The sequence below is a fragment of the Moschus berezovskii genome, chromosome 5 (genome assembly GCF_049115385.1).
Source record: "Moschus berezovskii isolate FMDL1 chromosome 5, NW_MosBer_1.0, whole genome shotgun sequence".
In the NCBI taxonomy this organism is placed as follows: Eukaryota; Metazoa; Chordata; class Mammalia; order Artiodactyla; family Moschidae; genus Moschus; species Moschus berezovskii.
Genome location: NC_142464.1, coordinates 100,190,361 through 100,214,937, shown reverse-complemented (window position 1 = coordinate 100,214,937; position 24,577 = coordinate 100,190,361). Strand labels below are relative to the sequence as shown.

At 42.4% G+C, this 24,577-nt stretch overlaps 1 protein-coding gene across 2 annotated transcripts in view; it reads left to right on the top strand.

Moving 5' to 3' along the window:
• Positions 1 to 17,529, top strand: part of SDAD1 (SDA1 domain containing 1) — a 35,126-nt gene extending 17,597 nt beyond the window's left edge. Inside the window, exons 13-22 of one of the 2 annotated variants that reach the window (XM_088836395.1) lie at positions 417 to 475; positions 1,083 to 1,159; positions 3,265 to 3,362; positions 3,469 to 3,545; positions 4,243 to 4,372; positions 5,890 to 5,984; positions 6,076 to 6,266; positions 6,375 to 6,459; positions 7,238 to 7,399; positions 12,356 to 17,529. In XM_088836395.1, coding sequence (XP_088692521.1) covers positions 417 to 475; positions 1,083 to 1,159; positions 3,265 to 3,362; positions 3,469 to 3,545; positions 4,243 to 4,372; positions 5,890 to 5,984; positions 6,076 to 6,266; positions 6,375 to 6,459; positions 7,238 to 7,399; positions 12,356 to 12,403 — 1,022 coding nt within the window. In that variant the 3' untranslated portion in view covers positions 12,404 to 17,529. The remainder of the gene's footprint in view (positions 1 to 416; positions 476 to 1,082; positions 1,160 to 3,264; positions 3,363 to 3,468; positions 3,546 to 4,242; positions 4,373 to 5,889; positions 5,985 to 6,075; positions 6,267 to 6,374; positions 6,460 to 7,237; positions 7,400 to 12,355) is intronic. The other variant, XM_088836394.1, reaches the window with a different exon arrangement.
• The last annotated feature ends 7,048 nt before the right edge of the window (positions 17,530 to 24,577 follow it).

Here is a 24,577-nt window from a genome sequence, read left to right as displayed (position 1 = left end):
TATATTTATATATTTTCATTTATTTAGTGATTCCTAGTAAGCACTGCATTAGACATCAGTGTGCATAAAGTATTGCTCTTACCTTCATAGAGCTTACATTCTAGAGGGAGATCCACAGAGTGTTGTATGTCCAGGTGAAGATAAGTATTTTGAGAAAAAAGGAAGCAGGTAAGGGGAATAGAAAGTGCCGGAGTGGGTTCTGTTTGGATTATGTGGTCAGGAGAGACATTTTGATGAGGCTGCAGTTGAGCAGGAAGCAAGGCAGTGAGTCACGCAGATGTCCGAGGGTTGGGTGGTCCAGACGGAGTGATCAACAGGAGCACCAAGGCCGGTGTGTGTGCTCGCCATGTTTGCTGTGGTCCTGAGACAGGGCTGTAAACTGACTGACCATGGCTTATGATCTCTTACATTGTTAGAAGTCACGAAGATCCTTCTGTTTGCTGCACAAGCGTCTCATCACTTAGTACCCCCAGAGGTGAGAACTCTTAAACTTCTGTCAGGATCTAGTGAGTACATAGCAGTGCCACTGAGTATATCATGGTGGCTTTTCCCACAGAGATTACAGTCCTCCCCACTTCTTAAACTGAGTAGAAGAGACACTAGCTCTTAAGGAGACTTATATAGAGAAGTTTACTTTTAGAAATAAAAACATTTTACTATAGAAAATAAAGATTGTTTGGAACCAGTGGTTGAGAATTCTTGTTTTGTTTAGTAGCCAAATTTTATCCTGGAGAAGGCAAGAATATCAGTGAATTTATATAGTGATTATTTTTCCAAGCTGGTAGTTCCTTTCTTTGATTAAAACAGTGTTGGATAAACCTGGGTCAAAGCACATTTTTAACCAGTGTTGAAAACTTAGATTAAAGGAGAGCCAGATTTAATCTCAGAATAGCCAAGAAGACAGCTGACACCCAAAGTAGAGTACTTTTCTGTCTTCCTCAGTCTCAATCCTTCCACCTCACAAACCGAAGGTGGAGGGCAGTTTTTCCACTGTGATGGTGTATCATCCCTTCATCGCCAAGCGTTTGAGTAGGTGGAGACATGTTACCAATACTCATATCCTTTCTTTCCATCCCATTCAGATCATCCAGTCATTGCTCATGACTGTGGCCAACAATTTTGTTACTGACAAGAACTCTGGAGAAGTCATGACAGTAGGGTATGTAGCATGTGGCTGGAGGCAGTGGCTGTGGTTTTCACCTACTGGCTTGCTTTCTATTACCAAGATGTGAAATTTCAGCTAAAATGTGCCCTCTGAGAAAAACTTAACATATACTTCAGCCTTCTCAGTATTTTTCTTCTTCTCTTGGTAATTTTTTAATTTATTGGTTGGAATTTTGAGTCAGAGAAAAGATTTCTGTCCTTCTAATCAACATTTAGTTTTTTAACTAGCTTTTTATTCTTTCAAATGAATGCTTGTTGTGCAGTCTAAATATTTTTTCCTGTCTGCTACCCTAAATTCCTGTCTTCCTGGAATAAATGATTCATTATTAAATGATTCTTTAGTCCCAAAGCAGTTCAGTGACCTTTTTGATTAATTCAGAAACACTTAGTGAGTGTGAGCACTGGTTTAGGATGTCCAGTCTGTCCTGATAACTAAGCAGTATGCCGAACAGCTGCTTTTTATCTCACTTGGAAAAAGATTGCTGGGAGATAACAGCCCTAAAGACTAACTTTTTGGGTGGAATGGGGGAGGGGAGGGGATGTATATGTAATTATGACTGATTCGTGTTGATGTACGGTCAGTTCAGTTCAGTTCAGTTCAGTCACACAGTCGTGTCCGACTCTTTGTGACCCCATGAATCACAGCATGCCAGGCCTCCCTGTCCATCACCAACTCCCGGAGTTCACTCAAACTCATGTCCATCAAGTCAGTGATGCCATCCAGCCATCTCATTCTCTGTCGTCCCCGTCTCCTCCCACCCCCAATCCCTCAGCCATAAAAAGGAATGAAGCTGATTCATTTGCAGAGACATCAGTGGGCCTCAGTTCAGTTCAGTTCAGTCGCTCAGTCGTGTCCGACTCTCTGCGACCCCATGAATCACAGCGTGCCAGGCCTCCCTGTCCATCACCAACTCCCGGAGTTCACTCAAACTCATGTCCACAGAGTCGGTGATGCCATCCAGCCATCTCATTCTCTGTCGTCCCCTTCTCCTCCCACCCCCAACGTTTCCCAGCATCAGAGTCTTTTCCAGTGAGTCAACTCGTCGCATGAGGTGGCCAAAGTATTGCAGTTTCAGCTTTAGCATCAGTCCTTCCAGTGAACACCCAGGATTGATCTCCTCTAGAATGGACTGGTTGGATCTCCTTGCAGTAGAAACCAACAAAACATTGTAAAGCAGTTATCCTCCAATTTAAAAAAAAAAAAAGACTTTTACTTGACCTAATACAGTTTCCCCTAGAGTTGGCGAATAAATGCTGCCAACATGTACAAGCCCACCTCCCTTTATTGCCCTATGCTTTACACATTGAAGGTCTGTGGCAGCTTTGTGTGGGGAAAGTCTATTGGCGACATCTTTCCAACAGCATTTGCTCGCTCCGTGTCTCTCTGTAACGTTTTGGTAATCTACCAGCATAAAGATTATGCCTCACTGAAGGTTCAGATGAAGGTTAGCATTTTTAGCAGTAAAGTATGTTTTAATTAAAGGTGAAAGTGAAGTAGCTCAGTCATGTCCGACTCTTTGTGACCCCATGGACTATAGCCTACCACGCTCCTCCGTCCATGGGATTTTCCAGGCAAGAATACTGGAGTGGGTTGCCATTTCCTTCTCCAGAAGTTCTTCCCGACCCAGGGATCAAAGCCGGGTCTCCCGCATTGTAGGCAGACGCTTTACCATCTAAACCACCAGGGAAGCCTTAATTAAGGGTATGTACATTTTTTTCTTAGACATAATGCTGTTGCACATTTAATGAACTACAATATAGTTGAAACATAATTTTATATACACTGGGAAACCAAAAACCATATGTGACTTGCTGTATTTCATTGTTCTGGAAGCAGACCTGCACTATGTCCGAGGCATGCCTGTGTTTTATAGGTGACAGTGTTGCTTATTCTAATAGAGGAAGTAGCAGTAAACTGTGTGGAAACAAACCCTTCTGAGGCTGCTCACTCCCACATTCCACCTTGCTGTGGTGTTAAGAGACCTCAGCCCTATGAAACCGACCTTATATTCCTTGTGATTTAGTCTTTTTAGAAAATCTTCTTAGGTTGAACCACATGAAACTGCTGGGTTTTTTTAATCTCATTTTTTCTTTTTTTAGAATCAATGCTATAAAAGAGATAACAGCTCGATGTCCTTTAGCCATGACTGAGGAACTTCTTCAAGACCTGGCTCAGTATAAAACACACAAAGATAAGAGTAAGTGCTGTATTATTCTCAGTAGATGAAGGAGTATAGAGTATCTCATTTTTGTCTCAATAGACTCTTTGCTCTGAAGTTTCTAGTTAAAGCTGTTATTTTCCAGATGTGATGATGTCTGCTAGAACTTTGATTCAGCTTTTCCGAACACTGAATCCTCAGATGTTACAAAAAAAATTCCGGGTAGGTGAAGTGTACATACGTTGATCAAGGATTTGGTCTCAGAAAGTGAGAGTCATTTCCTGCAATTTGAGTTTGAGTATTTCTGGTGCTTGGAGTAGGAAATGGCAGCCCACTCCAGTTTTCTTGCCTGGGAAATCCCATGAACAGAGGAGCCTGGGGGGGCTACAGTCAGGCCGTCAGGGCTGAACTAGGTGGGGTTGCAAAGAGTCGGGCGCAACTGAGCACATTTCTGATGCTTCTATTCAGAGTGTTGGTGATACACGTAGTTTTATTCTTTAAACTCAGAATAAAGTTGAATACTATTCCTTAACTATTTTATAGTTGGTATATGCTCTTTGATACTGAGTGAGTCTAATAGACCTTTTCAGATCTGTATCTGATGACAGCATTGAACAGGCTAATGCTTAACCAGATGCTACCTCTATTGAGGTGGGAGGAAATGAGATGTATGTAGGTAACAGAAGCAGAGATCTTGAGACTTAAGAATCAAAGTTTCCTGGGATGGTTCAGAAGAAAGCAAGAAAACAGTGGGCAAAGTTTTGAGAGGGAATTTACTTTGACCCAAGACATTGGTGAACTGTTTTTGTCATTCATTTGCTTCCATTTTTTGTGATTCTTCTGAGTTCATAATCCTAGAGAATCCTTTTCATGAATGATGTTTTGCTGTCTAAGCAAAAAACTAGTTCCTTTCCTTTAGGGTAAACCTACAGAAGCCTCCATAGAAGCAAGAGTGCAAGAATATGGAGAACTGGATGCTAAAAATTACATTCCAGGAGCAGAAATTCTGGAAGTTGAAAACGAAGAAGAAACTGCTGAAGGCGATGAAGGTTTGTTTTTATTGCACCATTATTCAGGACAGAATCACTCCTGCTGTGTCTGTATTGACCTTGAAATCTTTATACTGTTTGGACATTCATTCTGCTGATGTTAACAGTAATGACTACTGCTGCGGGCATTGCAGGTATTGATGGGTGTTGATGGGCGTGGTTCCTGCTCTAAGGAAACTGACATTCTAGTGTAGGAAATGTCTTTTTGTGTCCTTCAGATTGGCTGCCCCTTATCAAGGGCATGCTGTTTGATACTTGGGAAGGATAATGGGTTTTGTTGTTGTTATTGCCTAGAAAAAATGGTGAGGATTACAGTCTCTAGCAATCCTCCCATTGAAGGTGAATACTTGTTGAACTTGTTGAGGAATGTTTGAGAAACCCTGTTCTGATTTCCAAGGTTAGCATTTATTGCATTGGTTATTTGAGTCCAGTCTTCTTCCTGTTCGTTCATTATTTCAACAAAACTTTCGTAAACATTAGCTATGAGCCAGCCTCTGTCAAAGCAAAGATGAATGACATGGTTCCTGTCCTTGAGAATTTTTCATAAACGGCTAATAAAGCATTAACAGGATTTATGATTAAAGTCAGGTACAAGGGCTGGAGAGAGGTCAGGTATGCCTCAGAGGTTCAATAAAAGCTTCAAGGAAATGTTGAGCCATGAGTCATACTTTGAATGCTGAGTGAGCAGTTGTAGAGTAGTGGAGACTTTCCAGACAAAGGATTTAGGCAACTTTTAGAATGTAGGATACGAGGCGATGCACAGAAAGCTGTGAGACTAGAGATAGAGTTGGGGCCTTCTCATGAGTGGTGTGTGCCATGCCTCAGAGCTAGGACACCGTCTTACGAAATGTGGGTGTCCACTGAGAGGAAAGTATGCTTAGAAAAGTTAAATAACTCATATGCAGTCACTGTAAATATACAGGTACAGTTTTGATGGACGTGATTGGTTTGGTGGAAAGAACATGGGCTGTGGAGTCACAGGTGATTTTCCTAATTTCAGCATAGCCTGCATTTCTAGCAGTTTTTTGGCCTGGAGCAGGTTATGTAACTTGAGAATCTACTCCTCTTTTGTTGAGTCACGACAGTCAGAGAAAGATTGTCAAATTTTGGCTCATGGTGGATGCTTCAGTTCAGTTCAGTTCAGTTCAGTCGCTCAGTCGTGTCCGACTCTCCGCGACCCCATGAATCACAGCACGCCAGGCCTCCCTGTCCATCACCAACTCCCGGAGTACACTCAAACTCGTGTCCACAGAGTCGGTGATGCCATCCAGCCATCTCATTCTCCGTCGTCCCCTTCTCCTCCCGCCCCCAACCTTTCCCAGCATCAGAGTCTTTTCCAGTGAGTCAACTCGTCGCTAAATTAAATTGATGTGACTTATTTAACAATACTACTACTCAACTCTTGGTGAGCACCTACTTGAAGTTCATTACCTAAGTTTTCTTTCGCTTGATTTACCTCAGTGTACCATGAGCGCTGAACAGAAGGCAGGGGTGCTGACACACTCTTTTTCATGCAGATGGCTGGGAGAGTGCCAGTCTCAGTGACGAGGCAGATTCTGATGGTGAATGGGTTGACGTGCACCATTCTTCCGACGAAGAACAGAAAGAGATCGTAAGTCCTAAAAGTTCTTGTTCCAAGTGTTGAGGGGCTATGCTCTCAGTAGAGCTAATGGCCGTTTAAGCCTGTGTTGTGTTCTCTCAAGTCCGAGAAACTGAACAGCATGCCCCTGGAGGAGCGGAAGGCCAAAGCGGCGGCCGTCAGCACTAGCCGAGTGTTAAGTCAGGAAGACTTCCAGAAAATCCGAATGGCCCAAATGAGGAAAGAGCTCGACGCTGCCCCTGGGAAAGCCCAAAAGAGGAAATACATCGAAATAGACAGTGATGAGGAGCGCAGGTAAGACGGCACGTGCACCAGGTCCTCAGTCGGCTCACGTGATTATGAAAGGTACAGGAAGAGGAATTCTATCCGTGTTTGATATTACGATTTTTTTCTTTACCCAAGGGGTGAGTTACTTTCTCTTCGGGACATTGAACGCCTTCATAAAAAGCCAAAGTCTGACAAGGAGACTAGACTAGCAACTGCAATGGTGAGTGAGGCATGTCGTTGCCTGGTTCTTTAAACAGACAGCAGATACAGTGAAGTGAAATACAACTCAAAACTTGTATAGGCACAGAAAAGCTATAATTAACATAGACCAGAAGGCATAGCTGGGAAGTTAGATGAGTTTTAGCGACTTGATAGCCACGTAACCACCGTCCAAGACAAGCTGTGGAGCACAGAAAGGCACCATGACATTTTCACAGTTTAAAGGAGGTTCACAGTTGACAGTCCATTTGTCAAAGCTGTGAGAAAAGCAGTGGAATGTTTATAGTCATTAAAGAAAAGCCAGAGACAGGTGGAGCCTGCCTGCCTTTCCAGCTTCATTTTCTCTGCCTTTTTTTCAGACACCATTCCAGACACTCCACATCACCCTCTGTTCCACTGGCACTGACACCTCTTTACATAAGCTTGAAAACCCTTGTTTCTTCCCACACCCGCATAAACTATTCCTACCTTCTGAAATGCTCTACCCTTCCCACTTTTCCTCACCAGAAAGGCCTTCACCCTGCAATGAACAGCTCACGAGGTCTCCCTTTCTCAGAGGCTCCTCTGACCTCTTGAAAGCCATTTGTTCCACTGTGCTGCCCAGCCCCATCACAGTGCATCATGGTCATGTCCCCCCGGACTGAACTGTCACCAGGGAGCAGGGTCTGGGTTCCGTCTACCTTCGTATCCTTGGCTTCCAGTAGAGCTGCCACGGAGGAGACGTGTGTGTTGATGCGTTAACTCCTACCATGGTGTTTTTTGTGCATGTGTGCTAATAGGCTGGAAAAACAGACCGAAAAGAATTTGTGAGGAAGAAAACCAAAATGAATCCATTTTCCAGTTCCACCAATAAAGAGAAGAAAAAGCAGAAGAACTTCATGATGATGCGGTATAGTCATAATGTCCGGTCAAAAAATAAGCGTTCCTTCCGAGAAAAGCAGGTGAGTTGAACCTGAAGCTGGACTAGGCAGAGTGGTGGTAGTGTTCTGAGACTTCTCTACATGTGAGTGGAATTGTGCCCTCTAAGACCTTCTGTAATGTGTGTCTCAGGATTAATGGGCTGCATTCTTAGAGAGCATGGAGAGGTGGAGAGCAGTCAAGGCATGTAAATCCTATACCTAACTTGGTTGAGATTCAGCTATGTGACCTTTGGTTTTTTTTCTCCTCTGTAAATGAGTTTAGGCTAAATGATTGCTAAGGTCCATTCCTATGCTAAGAGTCTCTTGGTGTTGCATCTGTGAAATACAATATAAAACTCCACTGAAGAATAATTTTTGAGTGTTTGTTATATGCCTGGTGCTTTTCTCCAAAAAACATTATTATGTGTGGTAGTATCTCAGAAAGGGCTCAGATGGCCTTTGGTATGGCTCAGTGGTAAAGAACCTGCCTGCCAGTGCAGGAGACGCATGTTCGATCTCTGGGTCAAGAAGATCCCCAATAGAAGGAAATGACAACGCACTCCATATCCTTGCCTGGGAAATTCCGTGAACAGAGAAGCCTGGCAGACTACAGTCCACAGGGTCGCAGAGTGGAACAAGACTGAGTGACTAAGCAACACCAGTGACTCAGAAACAGCTTCAGGAGGGCTCTACAGACTAAACAGTCTGTCCCTGGCATGGTCCTTCCTCTGTGTGCCCTTATAGGCCTTTGGCATTTTATTTTATCCATTTTCTGTCTTGGGCAAGTAGTCTTGATATTGTAGTAAAACAGATTTTTGTTTTTATATCCTTGTCTCCTGGGAATGTACCAGAGTATATATCTAATTGTACCCAGAAGAATCTGTAGGAAATAGGTAAAGTAAATGTTAGTGCCACATCCTGAACGAGCGTTCCTAAATTGCAAGCCAGTTATGAACCTCCCAGATGCAAATGTGAGAGCCAGCTCTCCAGGGCAGGGCTCCGTCTGTGTGGGTCCAAGTCAGAATGAACTAAATTAAGGTACCCCTTAACGCCTCCCTATCTATTTAAACTTGCTAGTTCTCAACTGTTTAGCTGCTGCTGCTAAGTCACATCAGTCATTCCAACTCTGTGCGACTCCATAGACGGCAGCCCACCAGGCTCCTCCATCCATGGGATTTTCCAGGCAAGAACACTGGAGTGGGTTGCCATTGCCTTCTCCGCAACTGTTTAGCAGCATTGTGTAAGTAATAAAATGACAATATTCTGAATAGAAGTTGTTGAAAGCTGAAATGAAAGATGCCATTAAAGATTTTAAATAGACTCAGACTTCCCTGGTGGTCCAGTGGTTAGGAATCCACCTGCCAGTGCTGAGGATGGGGGTTCAATCCCTGGTCCAGGAAGATCACACTTGTTGAGGAGCAACTAAGCCCGTGTGCCACAACTGCTGAGCCCACGAGCTACACAGTGTGCTGCACAAGAGAAGCCACTGCAGCGAAAAGCCCGTGCACCACAACTATTGAGTGGTCCCTGCTTGTAGCAACCAGAGACGACCAGCGGTGAAGACCCAGTGCAGCCAAAAATTAATTGATTAATTTAAAAAGATTTTAAATTGAATTTTCCCAATTCAATTTAAATTCATGGTTGAATTGATTAAATCCATTAGTTTATCCTTCCCTGCCTTTTGTACAATTTTACAATTGAGGAAATAGTTGGCAGGCCTTGCCTTATTTTGAGATATTTGTAATCTTGCTGCACTTAGCTCGGAGCGTTTCCTTCCCCACTTCCTCTGTTTTTAGCAGCTCTTTTTTGGCATGATAGAGAAGCCTCGCTGTTCCCATCAGCACCTCTGGAAGTATCAAATATTTGTCTTAAAGAATTTTTTAAGAGGAAGTTAAGAGTTCATTGGACATGCGCACACATTGGTTCAAGAATGCTTTTTCCACCTCCAGTTTTCTTGCCATGATCAGAACTTCTGTATTTCCTTGTCCTATATTTTCTTCAGGGTCTCTTCATTATGAAGCTTGACTCTGGGTTCCTAATTTTCTCTGTTCTGTTCTTCCCTCTAGGCCAGCAGAGTAATCAATATGAAAATTATTCAGTTCAGTTCAGTTCAGTCGCTCAGTCGTGTCCGACTCTTAGCGACCCCATGAACCACAACACGAAAGGCCTCCCTGTCCATCACCAACTCCCGGAGTTCACTCAAACTCATGTCCATCGAGTCGGTGATGCCATCCAGCCACCTCATTCTCTGTCATCCCCGTCTCCTCCTACCTCCAATCGCTCCCAGCATCAGAGTCTTTTCCAGTGAGTCACCTCGTCACATGAGGTGGCCAAAGTATTGGAGTTTCAGCTTCAGCATAAGTCCCTCCAATGAACACCCAGGATTGATCTCCTCCAGAATGGACTGGTTGGATCTCCTTGCAGTCCAAGGGACTCTCAAGAGTCTTCTCCAACACCACAGTTCAAAAGCATCAATTCTTCAGCGATCAGCTTTCTTCACAGTCCAACTCTCACTTCCATACATGACCACGGGAAAAACCATAGCCTTGCCTAGACGGACCTTGGTTGGCAAAGTAATGTCTCTGCTTTTTAATATGCTATCTAGGCTGGTCATAACTTTCCTTCCAAGGAGTAAGCGTCTTTAAATTTCATGGCTGCAATCAGCATCTGCAGTGATTTTGGAGCCCAAAAAAATAAAGTCTGACACGGTTTCCACTGTTTCCCCATCTATTTCCCAAGAAGTGATGGGACCAGATGCCATGATCTTCGTTTTCTGAATATTGAGCTTCAAGCCAACCTTTTCACCCTCCTCCTTTACTTTCATCAAGAGGCCTTTGAGTTCCTCTTCACTTTCTGCCATAAGGGTGGTGTCATCTGCATATCTGAGGTTATTGATATTTCTCCCGGCAATCTTGATTCCAGCTTGTGCTTCTTCCAGCCCAGCGTTCCTCATGACGTACTCTGCATAGAAGTTAAATAAGCAGGGTGACAATATACAGCCTTGACGTACTCCTTTTCCTATTTGGAACCAGTCTGTTGTTCCATGTCCAGTTCTAACTGTTGCTTCCTGACCTACATACAGGTTTCTCAAGAGGCAGGTCAGGTGGTCTGGGATTCCCATCTCTTTCAGAATTTTCCACAGTTTATTGTGATCCACACAGTAAAAGGCCTTGGCATAGTCAGTGAAGCAGAAATAGATGTTTTTCTGGAACTCTCTTGCTTTCTCCATGATCCAGCGGATGTTGGCAATTTGATCTCTGGTGCCTCTGCCTTTTCTAAAACCTGCTTGAACATCTGGAAGTTCACGATTCACATATTGCTGAAGCCTGGCTTGGAGAATTTTGAGCATGACTTTACTAGCGTGTGAGATGAGTGCAATTGTGCGGTAGTTTGAGCATTCTTTGGCATTGCCTTTCTTTGAGATTGGAATGAAGACTGACCTTTTCCAGTCCTGTGGCCATTGCTGAGTTTTCCAAATTTGTTGGCATATTGAGTGCAGCACTTTCACACCATCATCTTTCAGGATTTGAAATAGCTCAATTGGAATTCCATCACCTCCACTAGCTTTGCTTGTAGTGATGCTTTCTAAGGCCCACTTGAAGTGAGGTATTTTACATTCTTGTTTTTGAGCTGATTGAAACCCAGTGTGTTTTACGCTTGTGCTCTGTGCTGTGCTCAGTTGCTCAGTCATGTCTGCCTCTTTGTGACCCCATGGTCTGTAGCCCACCAGGCTCCTCTGTCCAGATGGAACTCTCCAGGCAAGAATTCTAGAGTGGGTTGTCATGCCCTTCTCCAGGGGATCTTCCCAACCCAGGGATCAAACCCAGGTCTTCCGCATTGCAGGCGGATTCTTTACTGTCTGAGCCACCAGGGAAGCCCATGAATACTGGAGTGGGTAGTCTATCCTTTCTTCAGAGGATCTTCCCAACCCAGGAATTGAACCAGGGTCTCCTGCACTGAAGGCGGATTCTTTACCAACTGCGCAACCAGGGAATATTTGGACTAGCCACGTTTCGTTGCCCAACAGCCATGTATAGCTCGTGGCTACTGTATTGGATGGTGCAGTTATAGAGCATCTCCAAAAAGAGGTGAGACTAGAGAAGGAAGGTAAAGCACATGAGAAGAGAGAGAGAAGAGGACCTCGCAGTGTGTTCAGATGGTGGGCTGTGAGCGAGGAAGGGACCTGCTATATGTGTGAGAGTTGCCTGTGCTTTGTTACAAAGTTTAATGAGTGGAATTTAATCCGTGTAACCTGAGTTACATTATTAGCTGATTGTTGTTCTGTCGCCCAGTCATGCCGAGCTCTTTACGACTCCATGGACTGCAGTACGCCAGGCCTCTCTGTCCCTCACCATCTCCTGAAGTTTGCCCAAGTTCATGTCCATTGCATTGGTGATATATTATTAGCTAATATATCGTTCTTAACAGTATGTATGACTATTCCACAGCTTTCCAGTTTTGAACTTAATCAATATATAACAACATGAACGGATACTATAATTAAACTGACTTTACAGATATGAAATACCTTCTTAGCCATGCAACTTAGGTTGAAAGGAACTTGTTAATTTTTTTCTACCATAAGCGTCCCAGTTATTCTACCTGTCTACACAGACATACTAAGACCCAGACCTGAGTTAAAGGCAAGAAGTCAATAACTTAAAATCATAAAATTCAAAAAGTTTGAATATGTAGCTGTAGAGCTAGGCAACTTCCACCCCCCCAAAATGCTTTAAAGTTTCTGGGACTCCAAAAGTGATGGGTGCTTGGGGAATTAATGGAACAATATGCATCACAAACTTAAAAGGTACACATTGGCCTTGGTTATTTTCTTTTTTAATTTAGATTTATTCTTCATAATCTTTTACTTAATATTCCATTTATTTTCTTTTGGGAACTGTAAAACTTTCTGAGGATATTTACAGGTTCACTCTGAACATCGGTCCAGTGGTCTTCTTCTCTAGATCATGTTTACCTCATTTTTTCTTTATCTTCCAGCTGGCGCTGCGAGATGCACTCTTGAAAAAGAGAAAAAGAATGAAGTAACTTCCAAGCAAGTCTTCCATTCCAAGGAGAATGCTCAGTTTGTATTGTTACTCTGAAAACTTGCAAATTAAGAATATTTGGTTACATTAAAAAGTCCAGAAGCACTATCTTGTGAAAACCGCAGTAAACTTGGTAGCTTTTGGTGTTCTTATTTTAGAGATGGGTAATGGTGAGAATGTTTGAAATGTAAATAGTCGTGATATAAAATCATTTTCATTTAGTATTCATGCAAGAAAACAATTATATATACGTGTATAGAGAAAGTGAGAGAGAGGGCCTATTGTCACTGAAGATACAAAAATGAATGAGCCATAACTTCTCATTCAAGATATTTATAACCTGTTTGTAGGATGCAGCGAGGGGCAAGTGTGTTTGTATGTATTTACACTGCTGTATAAATAGTTCTATAGTAGAGACAGTTTTATACTTCTGTGGAGTCACAGAGGCCTTACGGACTCTCTCTGCAGAGGATGGGTATTATATATTTTCTTAAAACAGGACAATGTTACAAGAGTAAGAAGATCTTACTTGTAAATAGGCTTACCTGCTGAAAACAGGTTCCTGCTGTACAGATTTTGAGTAGACAATTTAGCCTTTTTAGTCCATCCATCCAAAAGATGTAATTTTTTTTTTTAATGCCAGGTATAGGCTTTTTGGCTAAGATCTCATTTTTTAAATTATCTTACGTATAAATAGTAATCTCGGAGTGGCTTCTGTTCATTATTTGGGCTGCCCACTCTTCCACAGAGGAAAAAGAAATCAGATTAGTCTCCTCAGCCTTCCTTGACCCTGTAATATGTCCAGCCCTCTGTTGGCCTTGTCTCAATAAAAGGTTTCTGATGTCAAATAGGTATTCTGTGTGTGGAGTGGTGTGTGCTATCTCCCTCCCGTAGGCATGCTTGAGTAGATTTCAAGGGCCACGAGAGCCATGGTCAGCTCTTTGCAAGTTTCTGCATTTGGAAATAGTTTGGTGCCCTTTGTCTCAGATTTCCTGGATAATATTGTGATAGTCAGAAAAATTGCTTCAAACTAAAACGCAATTTTCTGCCCACTCAGCAGCTTGTAAAACCACTTCTCTTATTCCTTTTCTAGCATCTTCTGTTTACTTTCTGAGTTCAACTTCAGTGTTACTTCAGTGAAACTTTGTGACTTTTCCTAAGACACCCCATACCACTAGGGATTAGTTACAAAGACCTCAATGATTAATGATTGCTTTGCAGTGGCCTGGCAAAAGGAACCCTCCATCAACCCCCCAGCAGCTTCAGTATTTCACAGGAAGTGCGTGTTTGAATGTTTCAGGCCTGAAACTGCTCTTTCCTCTTTGCATTTTTCAACTGTCTCCCTGTGTATGTGTCTAGCTCCAGAAAGAAGTAAATAAAACTCACAATGGCCTAGGGTCTGTAGCTTTGCTCTTTGAATTGTGATGATGCTGGGTACTTTGATCCTTCCCCTAGACTTTTCCATTCCTCTGAGCTGCCGAGAGGCGAGTCCATTCTGTAGTCTCCCCTCTGTTCTACTACTCTTAACTGAAGTTTGCATGGCAGCTAAATTTCTGGCTTTAAAAGCTATAGCTTTAATTTTTATTTCTTTAATCCCATATATCAGTTCAGTTTAGTCATGTCCGACTTTTTGCAACCCCATGGACTGCAGCCCGCCAGGCTTCCCTGTCCGTCACCAACTCCTGGAGCTTGCTCAAACTCCTGTCCATTAAGTCGGTGATGCCATCCAGTCATCTCATCCTCTGTCGTCCCCTTCTCCTCCTGCCTTCAATCTTTCCCAGTGGCAGGGTCTTTTCCAGTTAGTCAGTTTTTTGCATCAGGTGGCCAAAGTTGGAGCTTCAGTATCAGTCCTTCCAATGAATATTCAGGACTGATTTCCTTTAGAATTGGTTTGATCTCCTTGCTGTCCAACAGACTCTCACAGCATATAATTCCTTTTATTATAAGTGTTCTATTGAGAACATTTTCTAAGTTTGGAGGTCAGATCCTCACAAGATTGGATGCTGTCAACAAGGGTAGAGTGACCTTCAAGGTGACTTTTACCTTGAAGAAGTCACTAGGGCTTGAACTTCAGCTCTTGAGTCTCAAATTTTTGTCAGTAGTAAGAATGGGGCCATTTTAGAGATGAACACTCAACCGTCCAAACTCATAACATATAAAGTATAAATCTAGAATACTGACACATATATGTGATTGTAGCAAGTTCTACTAGAAAATAGGCTCCACAGAAGGCAGCGAGTCTGTTCTGTGCCCAGTAAGTAGGTGCTCAACAAATACTTAAATACCTGAAAAAAAATCCTATCTGTCAGTCTTCTCTCCATAAATAAAATACCACCTACCTCATTGATTGTTTTGAGAATTTTGAGAACTAAGCACTTAGCATGGTATTTGCCACCAAGAAAGCATTCAGTAAATTTCTCGTCAAAGATTAGATACCTACTAAGTTTTTTTGTTTTAGTTTTGGGTTTTTTGTTTAATTGAAACAATAATTGAAGTTGCTAAAAATATTTGTTTTACCCCTTATCCGTTTTAGGGGGAACTAGTTTAAAACATAAAAATTTATCTTAGGGGAGTTACCTGGCAGTCCAGTGGTTGAGACTCCGCAGCGGCCTGGGTTCAGTCTCTATTCGGGGAACTAAGATCCTGCATGCCACATGGTGTGGCCAAAACAATATTTTTGACTGTATATTGAATGCCCACTGTGGGCCAAGCACATGCTAGAAGCTGTGTGGGAAGCTCGCTGTACAAACACAATGTTCCTGCCATGTAGAAACCTTTAATCCTTTGAAGGAAATAGACTTACAAAGTGACTGTATAAAAAATGGACATCACAGGGCTAGGGACAGCCTCAAGAGGAACAGTTAAACTGCCAGAAAGGTAGAATGCCTGATGGCTAATACACTGATAGTTAGGAACAGAACAGTAGTAGGAGACGAACTCACAAATCATAAAAGTTTAGGGTGTAGAAGTTGGTATAATTTTTTGAAGATTTTTATTAATATAAATTTTGTTTTTGTTATATCCTAATTCTTTGAAAATGTGTAATCTATACCATGTTACACGGCAACTCAGTGTTAACCACAGTGTTCAATCAGTCAGAATATTCTGTTCTTCACCTCCTTCCAAGAACACAAGACTCTACACATGGACATCACCGGATGGTCAATACTGAAATCAGATTTATTATATTCTTTGCAGCCAAAGATGGAGAAGCTGTATACAGTCAGCAAAAACAGACTGGGAGCTGACTATGGCTCAGATCATGAACTCCTTATTGCCAAATTCTGACTTAAATTTAAGAAAGTCGGGAAAACCACTGAACCATTCAGGTATGACCTAAATCAAATCCCTAATGATTATACAGTGGAAGTGACAAGTAGATTCAAGGGAACAGATCTGATAGAGTGCCTGAAGAATTATGGACAGAGGTTCATGACATTGTACAGGAGACAGAGCAAAACCATCCCCAAGAAAAAGAAATGCAAAAAGGCAAAATGGTTATTTGAGGAGGCCTTACAAGTAGCTGTGAAAAGAGAAGCAAAGGCAAAGGAGAAAAGGAAAGATATATCCATTTGAATGCAGAGTTCCCAAACAATGGCAAGGGGAGATAAGAAAGCCTTCCTCAATGATCAATGCAAAGAAATAGAGGAAAACAATGGAATGGGAAAGACGAGATCTCTTCAAGAAAATTAGAGATAGCACGGGAACATTTCATGCAAAGATAGTCACAATAAATAACAGAAATGGTATGGACCTAACAGAAGCAAGATATTAATAAGAGGTGGCAAGAATACATTCAGTTCAGTCCAGTTGCTCAGTCGTGTCCGACTTTGCGACCCCATGAATCACAGCACGCCAGGTCTCCCTGTCCATCACCAGCTCCTGGAATTCACTCAAACTCATGTCCATAGAGTCAGTGATGCCATCCAGCCGTCTCATTCTGTCGTCCCCTTTGCCTCCCGCCCCCAACCTTTCCCAGCATCAGAGTCTTTTCCAGTGAGTCAACTCGTCGCATGAGGTGGCCAAAGTATTGCAGTTTCAGCTTTAACATCAGTCCCTCCAATGAACACCCAGGATTGATCTCCTCTAGAATGGACTGGTTGGATCTCCTTGCAGTATAAGGGACTCTCAAGAGTCTTCTCCAACACCACAGTTCAAAAGCATCAATTCTTTGGCGATCAGCCTTCTTCATAGTCCAACTCTCACATCCATACATGACCATGGGAAAAACCATAGCCTTGACTAGATGGACCTTGGTTGGCAAAGTAATGTCTCTGCTTTTTAACATACATCTAGGTTGGTCATAACTTTCCTTCCAAGGAGAAGCTGTATACAGTTAACAAAAACAAGACCAGGAGCTGACTGTGGCTCAGATCATGAACTCCTTATTGCCAAATTCAGACTGAAATTGAAGAAAGTAGGGAAAACCACTAGACCATTCAGATACGACCTAAATCAAATCCCTTATGATTATACAGTGGAAGTGAGGAATAGATTTAAGGGACTAGATCTGATAGATAGAGTGCCTGATGAACTCTGGATGGAGGTTCGTGACATTGTACAGGAGACAGGGACCAAGACCATCCCCATGGAAAAACAAAAAAGCAAAATGGCTGTCTGAGGAGGTCTTACAAATAGCTGTGAAAAGAAGAGAAGTGAAAAGCAAAGGAGAAAAGGAAAGATATAAGCATCTGAATGCAGAGTTCCAAAGAATAGCAAGGAGAGATAAGAAAGCCTTCCTCAGTGATCAATGCAAAGAAATAGAGGAAAACAACAGAGTAGGAAAGACAAGAGATCTCTTCAAGAAAATTAGAGATTCCAAGGGAACATTTCATGCAAAGATGGGCTCGGTAAAGGACAGAAATTGTATGGACCTAACAGAAGCAGAAGATATTAAGAAGAGGTGGCAAGAATACACAGAAGAACTGTACAAAAAAATCTTCACACCAAGATAGTCACGATAATGTGATCACTGACCTAGAGCCAGACATCTTGGAATGTGAAGTCAAGTGGGCCTTAGAAAGCATCACTACGAACAAAGCTAGTGGAGGTGATGGAATTCCAGTTGAGCTATTTCAAATCCTGAAAGATGATGCTGTGAAAGTGCTGCACTCAATATGCCAGCAGATTTGGAAAACTCAGCAGTGGCCACAGGACTGGAAAAGGTCAGTCTTCATTCCAATCCCAAAGAAAGGCAATGCCAAAGAATGCTCAAACTACCGCACAATTGCACTCATCTCACACGCTAGTAAAGTCATGCTCACAATTCTCCAAGCCAGGCTTCAGCAATATGTGAACCGTGAACTTCCAGATGTTTAAGCAGGTTTTAGAAAAGGCAGAGGCACCAGAGATCAAATTGCCAACATCCACTGGATCATGGAGAAAGCAAGAGAGTTCCAGAAAACCATCTATTTCTGCTTCATTGACTATGCCAAAGCCTTTGACTGTGTGGATCACAATCAACTGTGGAAAATTCTGAAAGAGATGGGAATACCAGACCACCTGACCTGCCTTTTGAGAAACCTGTATGCAGGTCAGGAAGCAACAGTCAGACTGGTTCCAAATAGGAAAAGGAGTACGTCAAGGCTGTATATTGTCACCCTGCTTATTTAACTTCTATTCAGAGTACATCATGAGGAACGCTGGGCTGGAAGAAGCACAAGCTTGAACCAAGATTGCTGGGAGAAATATCAATAACCTCAGATATGCAGATGACACCACCCTTATGGCAGAAAGTGAAGAGGAACTCAAAAGCCTCTTGATGAAAGTGAAAGAGGAGATTGAAAAAGTTGGCTTGAAGCTCAACATTCAGAAAACGAAGATCATGGCATCTGGTCCCATCACTTCATGGGAAATAGATGGAAAAACAGTGGAGACAGTGTCAGACTTTTTTTTGGGCAAGAATACATAGAACTATACAAAAAGATCTTCACAACAGAGATAACCACAATGGTGTGATCACTCCACCTAGAACCAGACATCCTGGAATATGAAGTCAAGTGGGCCTTAGGAAGCATCACTACGAACAAAGCTAGTGGAGGTGATGGAATTCCAGTTGAGCTATTTCATGTCCTAAAAGATGATGCTGTGAAAGTGCTGCACTCAATATGCCAGCAAATTTGGAAAACTCAGCAGTGGCCCAATCTCAAAGAAAGGCAATGCCAAAGAATGCTCAAACTACCGCACAATTGCACTCACCTCATATGCTCGTAAAGTAGTGCTCAAAATTCTGCAAGCCAGACTTCAACAGGACCTGAACGGTGAACTTCCAGATGTTCAAGCTAGATTTAGAAAAGGCAACTCGTTTCACATATGATAATATACATGTTTCAATGCCATTCTCCCAAATCATTCCACCCTCGCCCTACTGGGAACCAGCGAGGGAAATCTTACCCATGGCAAAGGTCAACTGGGGAAGAGGCCTGATGGGCAAAGGCTAATCAGGACTCGAGGAACCCCCTGGACTTACCCGAGCATCTACCCCAAAGAAAACCGGAGTCTGACTGCCTTACTATCTTACGCCTCTTACCAAGTCCTCTAATACTTACGGGGGCTTCCCCCCAACCACCTTTCTCTGAAAACATTAATTCAGAGCTGTGGTTAAAAAGTTCTCCTTGGCTTAATAGGAGTGTTCAATCCAAGCCCCTCTGATAGCTTTCTAACTTGCCTGACAAGTTTGTCTGGGCTCTTACAACTACGAATGTGACTGTTTACAGCCTCCCAGCCATGCAAGGACAGAAAGCCTAATATTCTAAAATACAGGAATCTGTTGAAGAAGTTAAAATCATTAGAATAGTACTAAAAAATATTTCATTGTTGAATCAATGCTTGCTGCAAAGTTTCCATATTTTCTATTGTATCCTTGGAAATATATTAATCACATATAGAGAAAATAAGTAGTAGCCTTTGATTTAACCGCATCAGATCTTAAGTTAATAAATTCCTTTCTTGTAACTCACAACACCCTTGCCTTATAGGAATGTAACCTTGTCATGTGTCTTTGGAGAAGAGCTCCTGACTTTAGGAAAATCACCTTGAAAGAATATAAGCCTTTTTCTAGCTAATTAACCTTTGTTAGGAGAGAGGGCCATAAACTGTTAGCAGGCCTCCTGGCCAGAAGATGATGTAAACCACCTAAAACTTTTGTATATCATGAAACATACCAAAATAAGCCCTGATTCTGATAAGGGTCAAGATTGCTGACCCTGTGTGATTCTGGTGTGACTCTATACCTCCCTTTCTCTATTTTTTATGTGCACAACTTAGGGTATGAAAGCAGCACTGGAAAATAAACTTTTGGGCCTTGCTCACTGAAGCTTGGTCTCCCCGTGTCGTTTTTTCTCTTTTTCCATCCTTTTCTCTATTCTCCTTTTTCTGGTTGAGATCCTTGGAGCGCTGGGGCCTCTGCGTTTACTTATCTGCCTGGGCTTCTAAGACCCACTCGAGGGGGTGCCCTGGTGGGGTGCCTCCAGTGATTCGAGAGGGCGCCTGCAGCCTACGTAAACAGAGCAAACCCTGTGCTGGGGTTTTATTATTTCCTGCGTAAACCAAGGAATTATCAGCCTCTGTCTCTTTCTCTTGCTGACGCCGACGCCGTTCATCCCGAGGATACCCTGGGTCCATATTGAACAGGTTTCCGATATCGCCCTCTCCCACAGAAAGAACCAGAGATCAAATTGTCAACATCCGCTGGATCATCAAAAAAGCAAGAGAGTTCCAGAAAAACATCTGTTTCTGCTTTACTGACTACACCAAAGCCTTTGACTGTGTGGATCACAACAAACTGGAAAATTCTCAAAGAGTTGGGAATGCCAGATTACCTGACCTGCCTCCTGAGAAATCTATAGGCAGGTCAAGAAGCAATGTTAGAACTGGACATGGAACAACAGACTGGTTCCAAATCAGGAAAGGAGTATGTCAAGGCTGTATATTGTCACCCTACTTATTTTAACTTATATGCAGTGTACATTATGAAAATAGCCAGGCTGGATGAAGCACAAGCTGGAATCAAGATTGCCAGGAGAAATATCAATAACCTCAAATATGCTGATGACACCACACTTATGGCAGAAAATGAAGAGGAACTGAAGAGCCTCTTGATGAAAGTGAGAGGAGAGTGAGAAAGCTGGCTTAAAAGTCAACATTCAGAAAAATAAGATCATGGCATCTGGTCCCATCATTTCACGGCAAATAGATGGGGAAACAGTGTCAGACTTTATTTTGGGGGGACTCCAAAATCACTGCAGATGGTGACTGCAGCCATGAAATTAAAAGATGCTTACTCCTGGAAGGAAAGTTATGACCAAGCTAGACAGCATATTACAAAGCAGAAACATTATTTTGCCAACAAAGGTCCATCTAGTCAAAGCTATGGTTTTTCCAGTAGTCATGTATGGATGTGAGAGTTGGACTATAAAGAAAGCTGAGCATTGAAGAATTGATGCTTTTGAACTATGGTGTTGGAGAAGACTCTTGAGAGTTCCTTGGACTTCAAGGAGATCCAACCAGTCCATCCTAATGGAATTCAGTCCTGAATATTCATTTGAAGGAATGAAGCTGAAGTTCCAATACTTTGCCCACCTGATGTGAAGAGCCGACTCATTGGGAAAGACCCTGATGCTGGGAAAGATTGAAGGCAGGAGGAGAAGGGGATGACAGAGGATGATGGTTGGATGGCATCACAGGCTCAATGGACATGAGTTTGACAAACTCCAGGAGATGATGAAGGACAGGGAGGCCTGGCATGCTGCAGTCCCTGGGGTCACAAAGTGTCGGACACAACTAAGCAACTGAATAACAAAAACAAGCTCAATGAATTTACACAAATGGACTACATCCCTGGATATCAGTACCCAGATCAAGAAACAATATTACCAACACCTCGGAAGCCTGCTTTTTGAGTGAAGAACTCAAGAAATGCTGCACCACCAACGTCCTTAATCGCACAAGTGTGTGGAAAAATATGGGGATCTAGGATGCCGACTCAAAGGGAGATTCTCCAGAGTCTGGTATTGAATGCAAAGAAACTTTAATGCTATACGTTAACCAATTTGCTTCACTTTTTCAAACCTACAAGAGTAGGTATTTGATGTTTAGATGTCTGTGTGACAAGACATAACTCTTTCAACACATACGCATTTTTATCTAATAAGAAAGCATCGTGTTGTAGTTTAAATGTTAGCAAGTTCCTCTTTAAGATATATATAATATGCTGGTTCTTACAACTTAGAAGTTTATAAGTGTGATATACATATGAAAATAGTGTGGGGACTTCTTGGTAGTCCAGTGGCTGAGCCTCCACACTCAATGCAGAGGGCCCCGGTTCCATCCCTGGTCAAGGAACTCGACCCCGTATGCCATAACTTAAAGATCCTCCATGCCATAATCAAGACCTGGCACAGCCAAATAAATAAATATGCAGATTTTTTAAAAAATAAAATACTGTTGTCTGGGTACTTCCCCTGCGGTCCAGTGATTGAGACTGAGGTCAGATATAGGTGGGCACCAGGGCCGGACACCTGGTGTTTGTCAAGTGGAGTAAAATTCAAGCTTTGTTCTCACCTAGATACTCCAGGGACAAAGCTAGTGGCAAAAGCTGAGCTCTGCTGGAGTAGAGAGAGAAAGGGCCGGCCCACTCCTGAGGTCAAGGAAGACTTCCCCTTCTGTACTTCCACAGGAAGGCTTCTGGGGGCCACAAAAGGAGGAGGCCCCACCCCATAATAAGTGGACATGCACTCACCAGGCTCTAAGGTGGGATCCATCTCAGAAAAAAGTTACACATGCATCTTGGGGAGGATCCTAGGACCAGTCAGTTGTGGAGAAAGAAAGAAGTTAATTGGCCATATGTAAAGAAAGTAAGAGTTGGACTATAAAGAAAGCTGATTGCCAAAGAATTGATGCTTTTAAAGTGTGGTGTTGGAGAAGACTCTTGAGAGTCCCTTGGACTGCAAGGAGATCCAACCAGTCCATCCTAAAGGGGATCCATCCTGGGTGTTTGTTGGAAGGACTGATGTTGAAACTGAAACTCCAATACTTGGCCACCTGATGTGAAGAGCTGACTCATTTGAAAAGACCCTGATGCTGGGAAAGATTGAGGGCAGGAGGAGAAGGGGATGACAGAGGATGAGATGATTGGATGGCATCACCAACTCAGTAGACATGGGTTTGGGTAGGCTCCGGAAGTTGGTGATGGACAAGGAGGCCTGGTGTGCTGTGGTTCATTGGATTGCAAAGAGTCAGATATGACTGAGCAACTGAACTGAACTGACTGAAACAAAGACCCAGAAGGACTGTCCTATAAAAGTGAGGTAAACCACCTCTTTACTGTACTCCTCACTCAGGACCCCCACACTCCTCTCCGGGAGTGTATCTCTGCCTTTCCTCTGACATAAATAAATAAACTGTTTCTCTGTGTGCTCTCCCATACACCGTACTGTGTCTCTAGTAATAAACTTTGTACCTGTTTTGCAGCTTTTGCCTCCTTGAAACATTCTTGGTGTCAGACTGGGTAAGAATCAGGGAAATTCACACTTCTAGCCTCTGGCCCCTAGTGGACTGGTGTAGGCTTAATCCCTGGAAAGGGAAATAAGATCCTGCTTCAAGACTATTGTCTCTCTGAGAAAGAGACTCTGCTTTCCAATGTGTGGGTGCAGGGCGTGGGTTCGATCCTTGGTCAGGGAACTGAGGTTCCACTTGCCATGGAATGTGACCAAAATTAAAAAAAAAAAGTAAACAGGTGGTTCAAATATAGCTGGTTGGATTTTCTTTTTCTCTACATATTAAGTATCTATGTATGTATGTATGCATGCATGCATGCTCAGTCCCTCAGTCATAGCAGACTCTTGGTGACCCCATGGACCCCTTGATAGCCTGCTAGGTTCCTCTGTCCATGAGATTTCCCAGGCAAGAATACTAGAGTGAGTTGCCATTTCCTTTTCCAGGGGATCCTCCTGACCCAGGGATTGATCCTGCATCTCCTGGGTCTCCTACATTGTAGGTGGATTATTTACCACTGAACTTTCACATAGGATTTATCTTTATATATATATATATATATATATATATATATATCTTATATATACTATGTAAATGAGATTTATTATCAGAATTGTCTTAGGCGATTATGGAGACTGAAAAATCCTGCAATCTGCTGTCTGCAAGCTGGACAACTGGGGAAGCTGCTGCTGCTGCTGCTAAGTCACTTCAGTCGTGTCCGACTCTGTGTGACCCCATAGACGGAAGCCCACCAAGCTCCCCCGTCCCTGGGAAGCTAGTGGGTGTAATTCAGTTCAAGTCTGAAGTCCTTAGAGTCAGGAGTGCCAATGGCCTCTTGCCCCCCGCCCCACCCCTTTTTAGTATAAAACACCTCTAGTTCCATTCTTATAGCAAGATCCAGTTTTGGTGTACCTAGTATTCCTGTTATTTAGATACTAAAATCAGATCCAGGAGTGCTTTAAGAGGGCATTTGGCCAAGGGGTAAAGAAAAATTAAGACAACATGGGAACCTAACTCTAGAAAGTGTTACAAAAGGGGAAGCATAAAAGAATTACATGAAAACCAAAAATGTGATATTTCACAACTTCTTATTTTAAGGATACTTGAATCTTCCTCTTTTTAAAAATTTTAGAAACTTACCATTTTAACTATATTCTTAAACATATATAAAATAATGAAACATGTCCATCTTCTAAATTATTCAATATTAATTTTTACCATATATTTTTGTTTTAAAGAAATAGAATGTTAAGAGTATAGCTAAAGCCCCATTCAATTTTCTCCCTTTCTCAGGGATAACCACTATTTTGCAGTTGATGCCTATATTCTTTTAAGAATTTTTTCTTTTACTACATTCGTGCATGTGTGTATGTATTAATAGGGCTTCCATGGTGGCTCAGATGGTAAAGAATCTGCTTGCAATGTGGGAAACTCAGCTTTGATCCGTGAGTCAGAAAGATCCCCTGGAGTAAGGGAATGGCAACCCACTCCAGTATTCTTACCTGGAGAATTCCATGGACAGTGGAACCTGGAAAGTTCATGGGGTCACAGAGAGTCAGACACGACTGAGTGACTAACACACACACGTATTGATATATATGTGTATATGTAATAAAAGTATCATTTAGTCTCTTAAAATTTTACATAAATATTATCATTGTATATATACTTTTGCTGACTA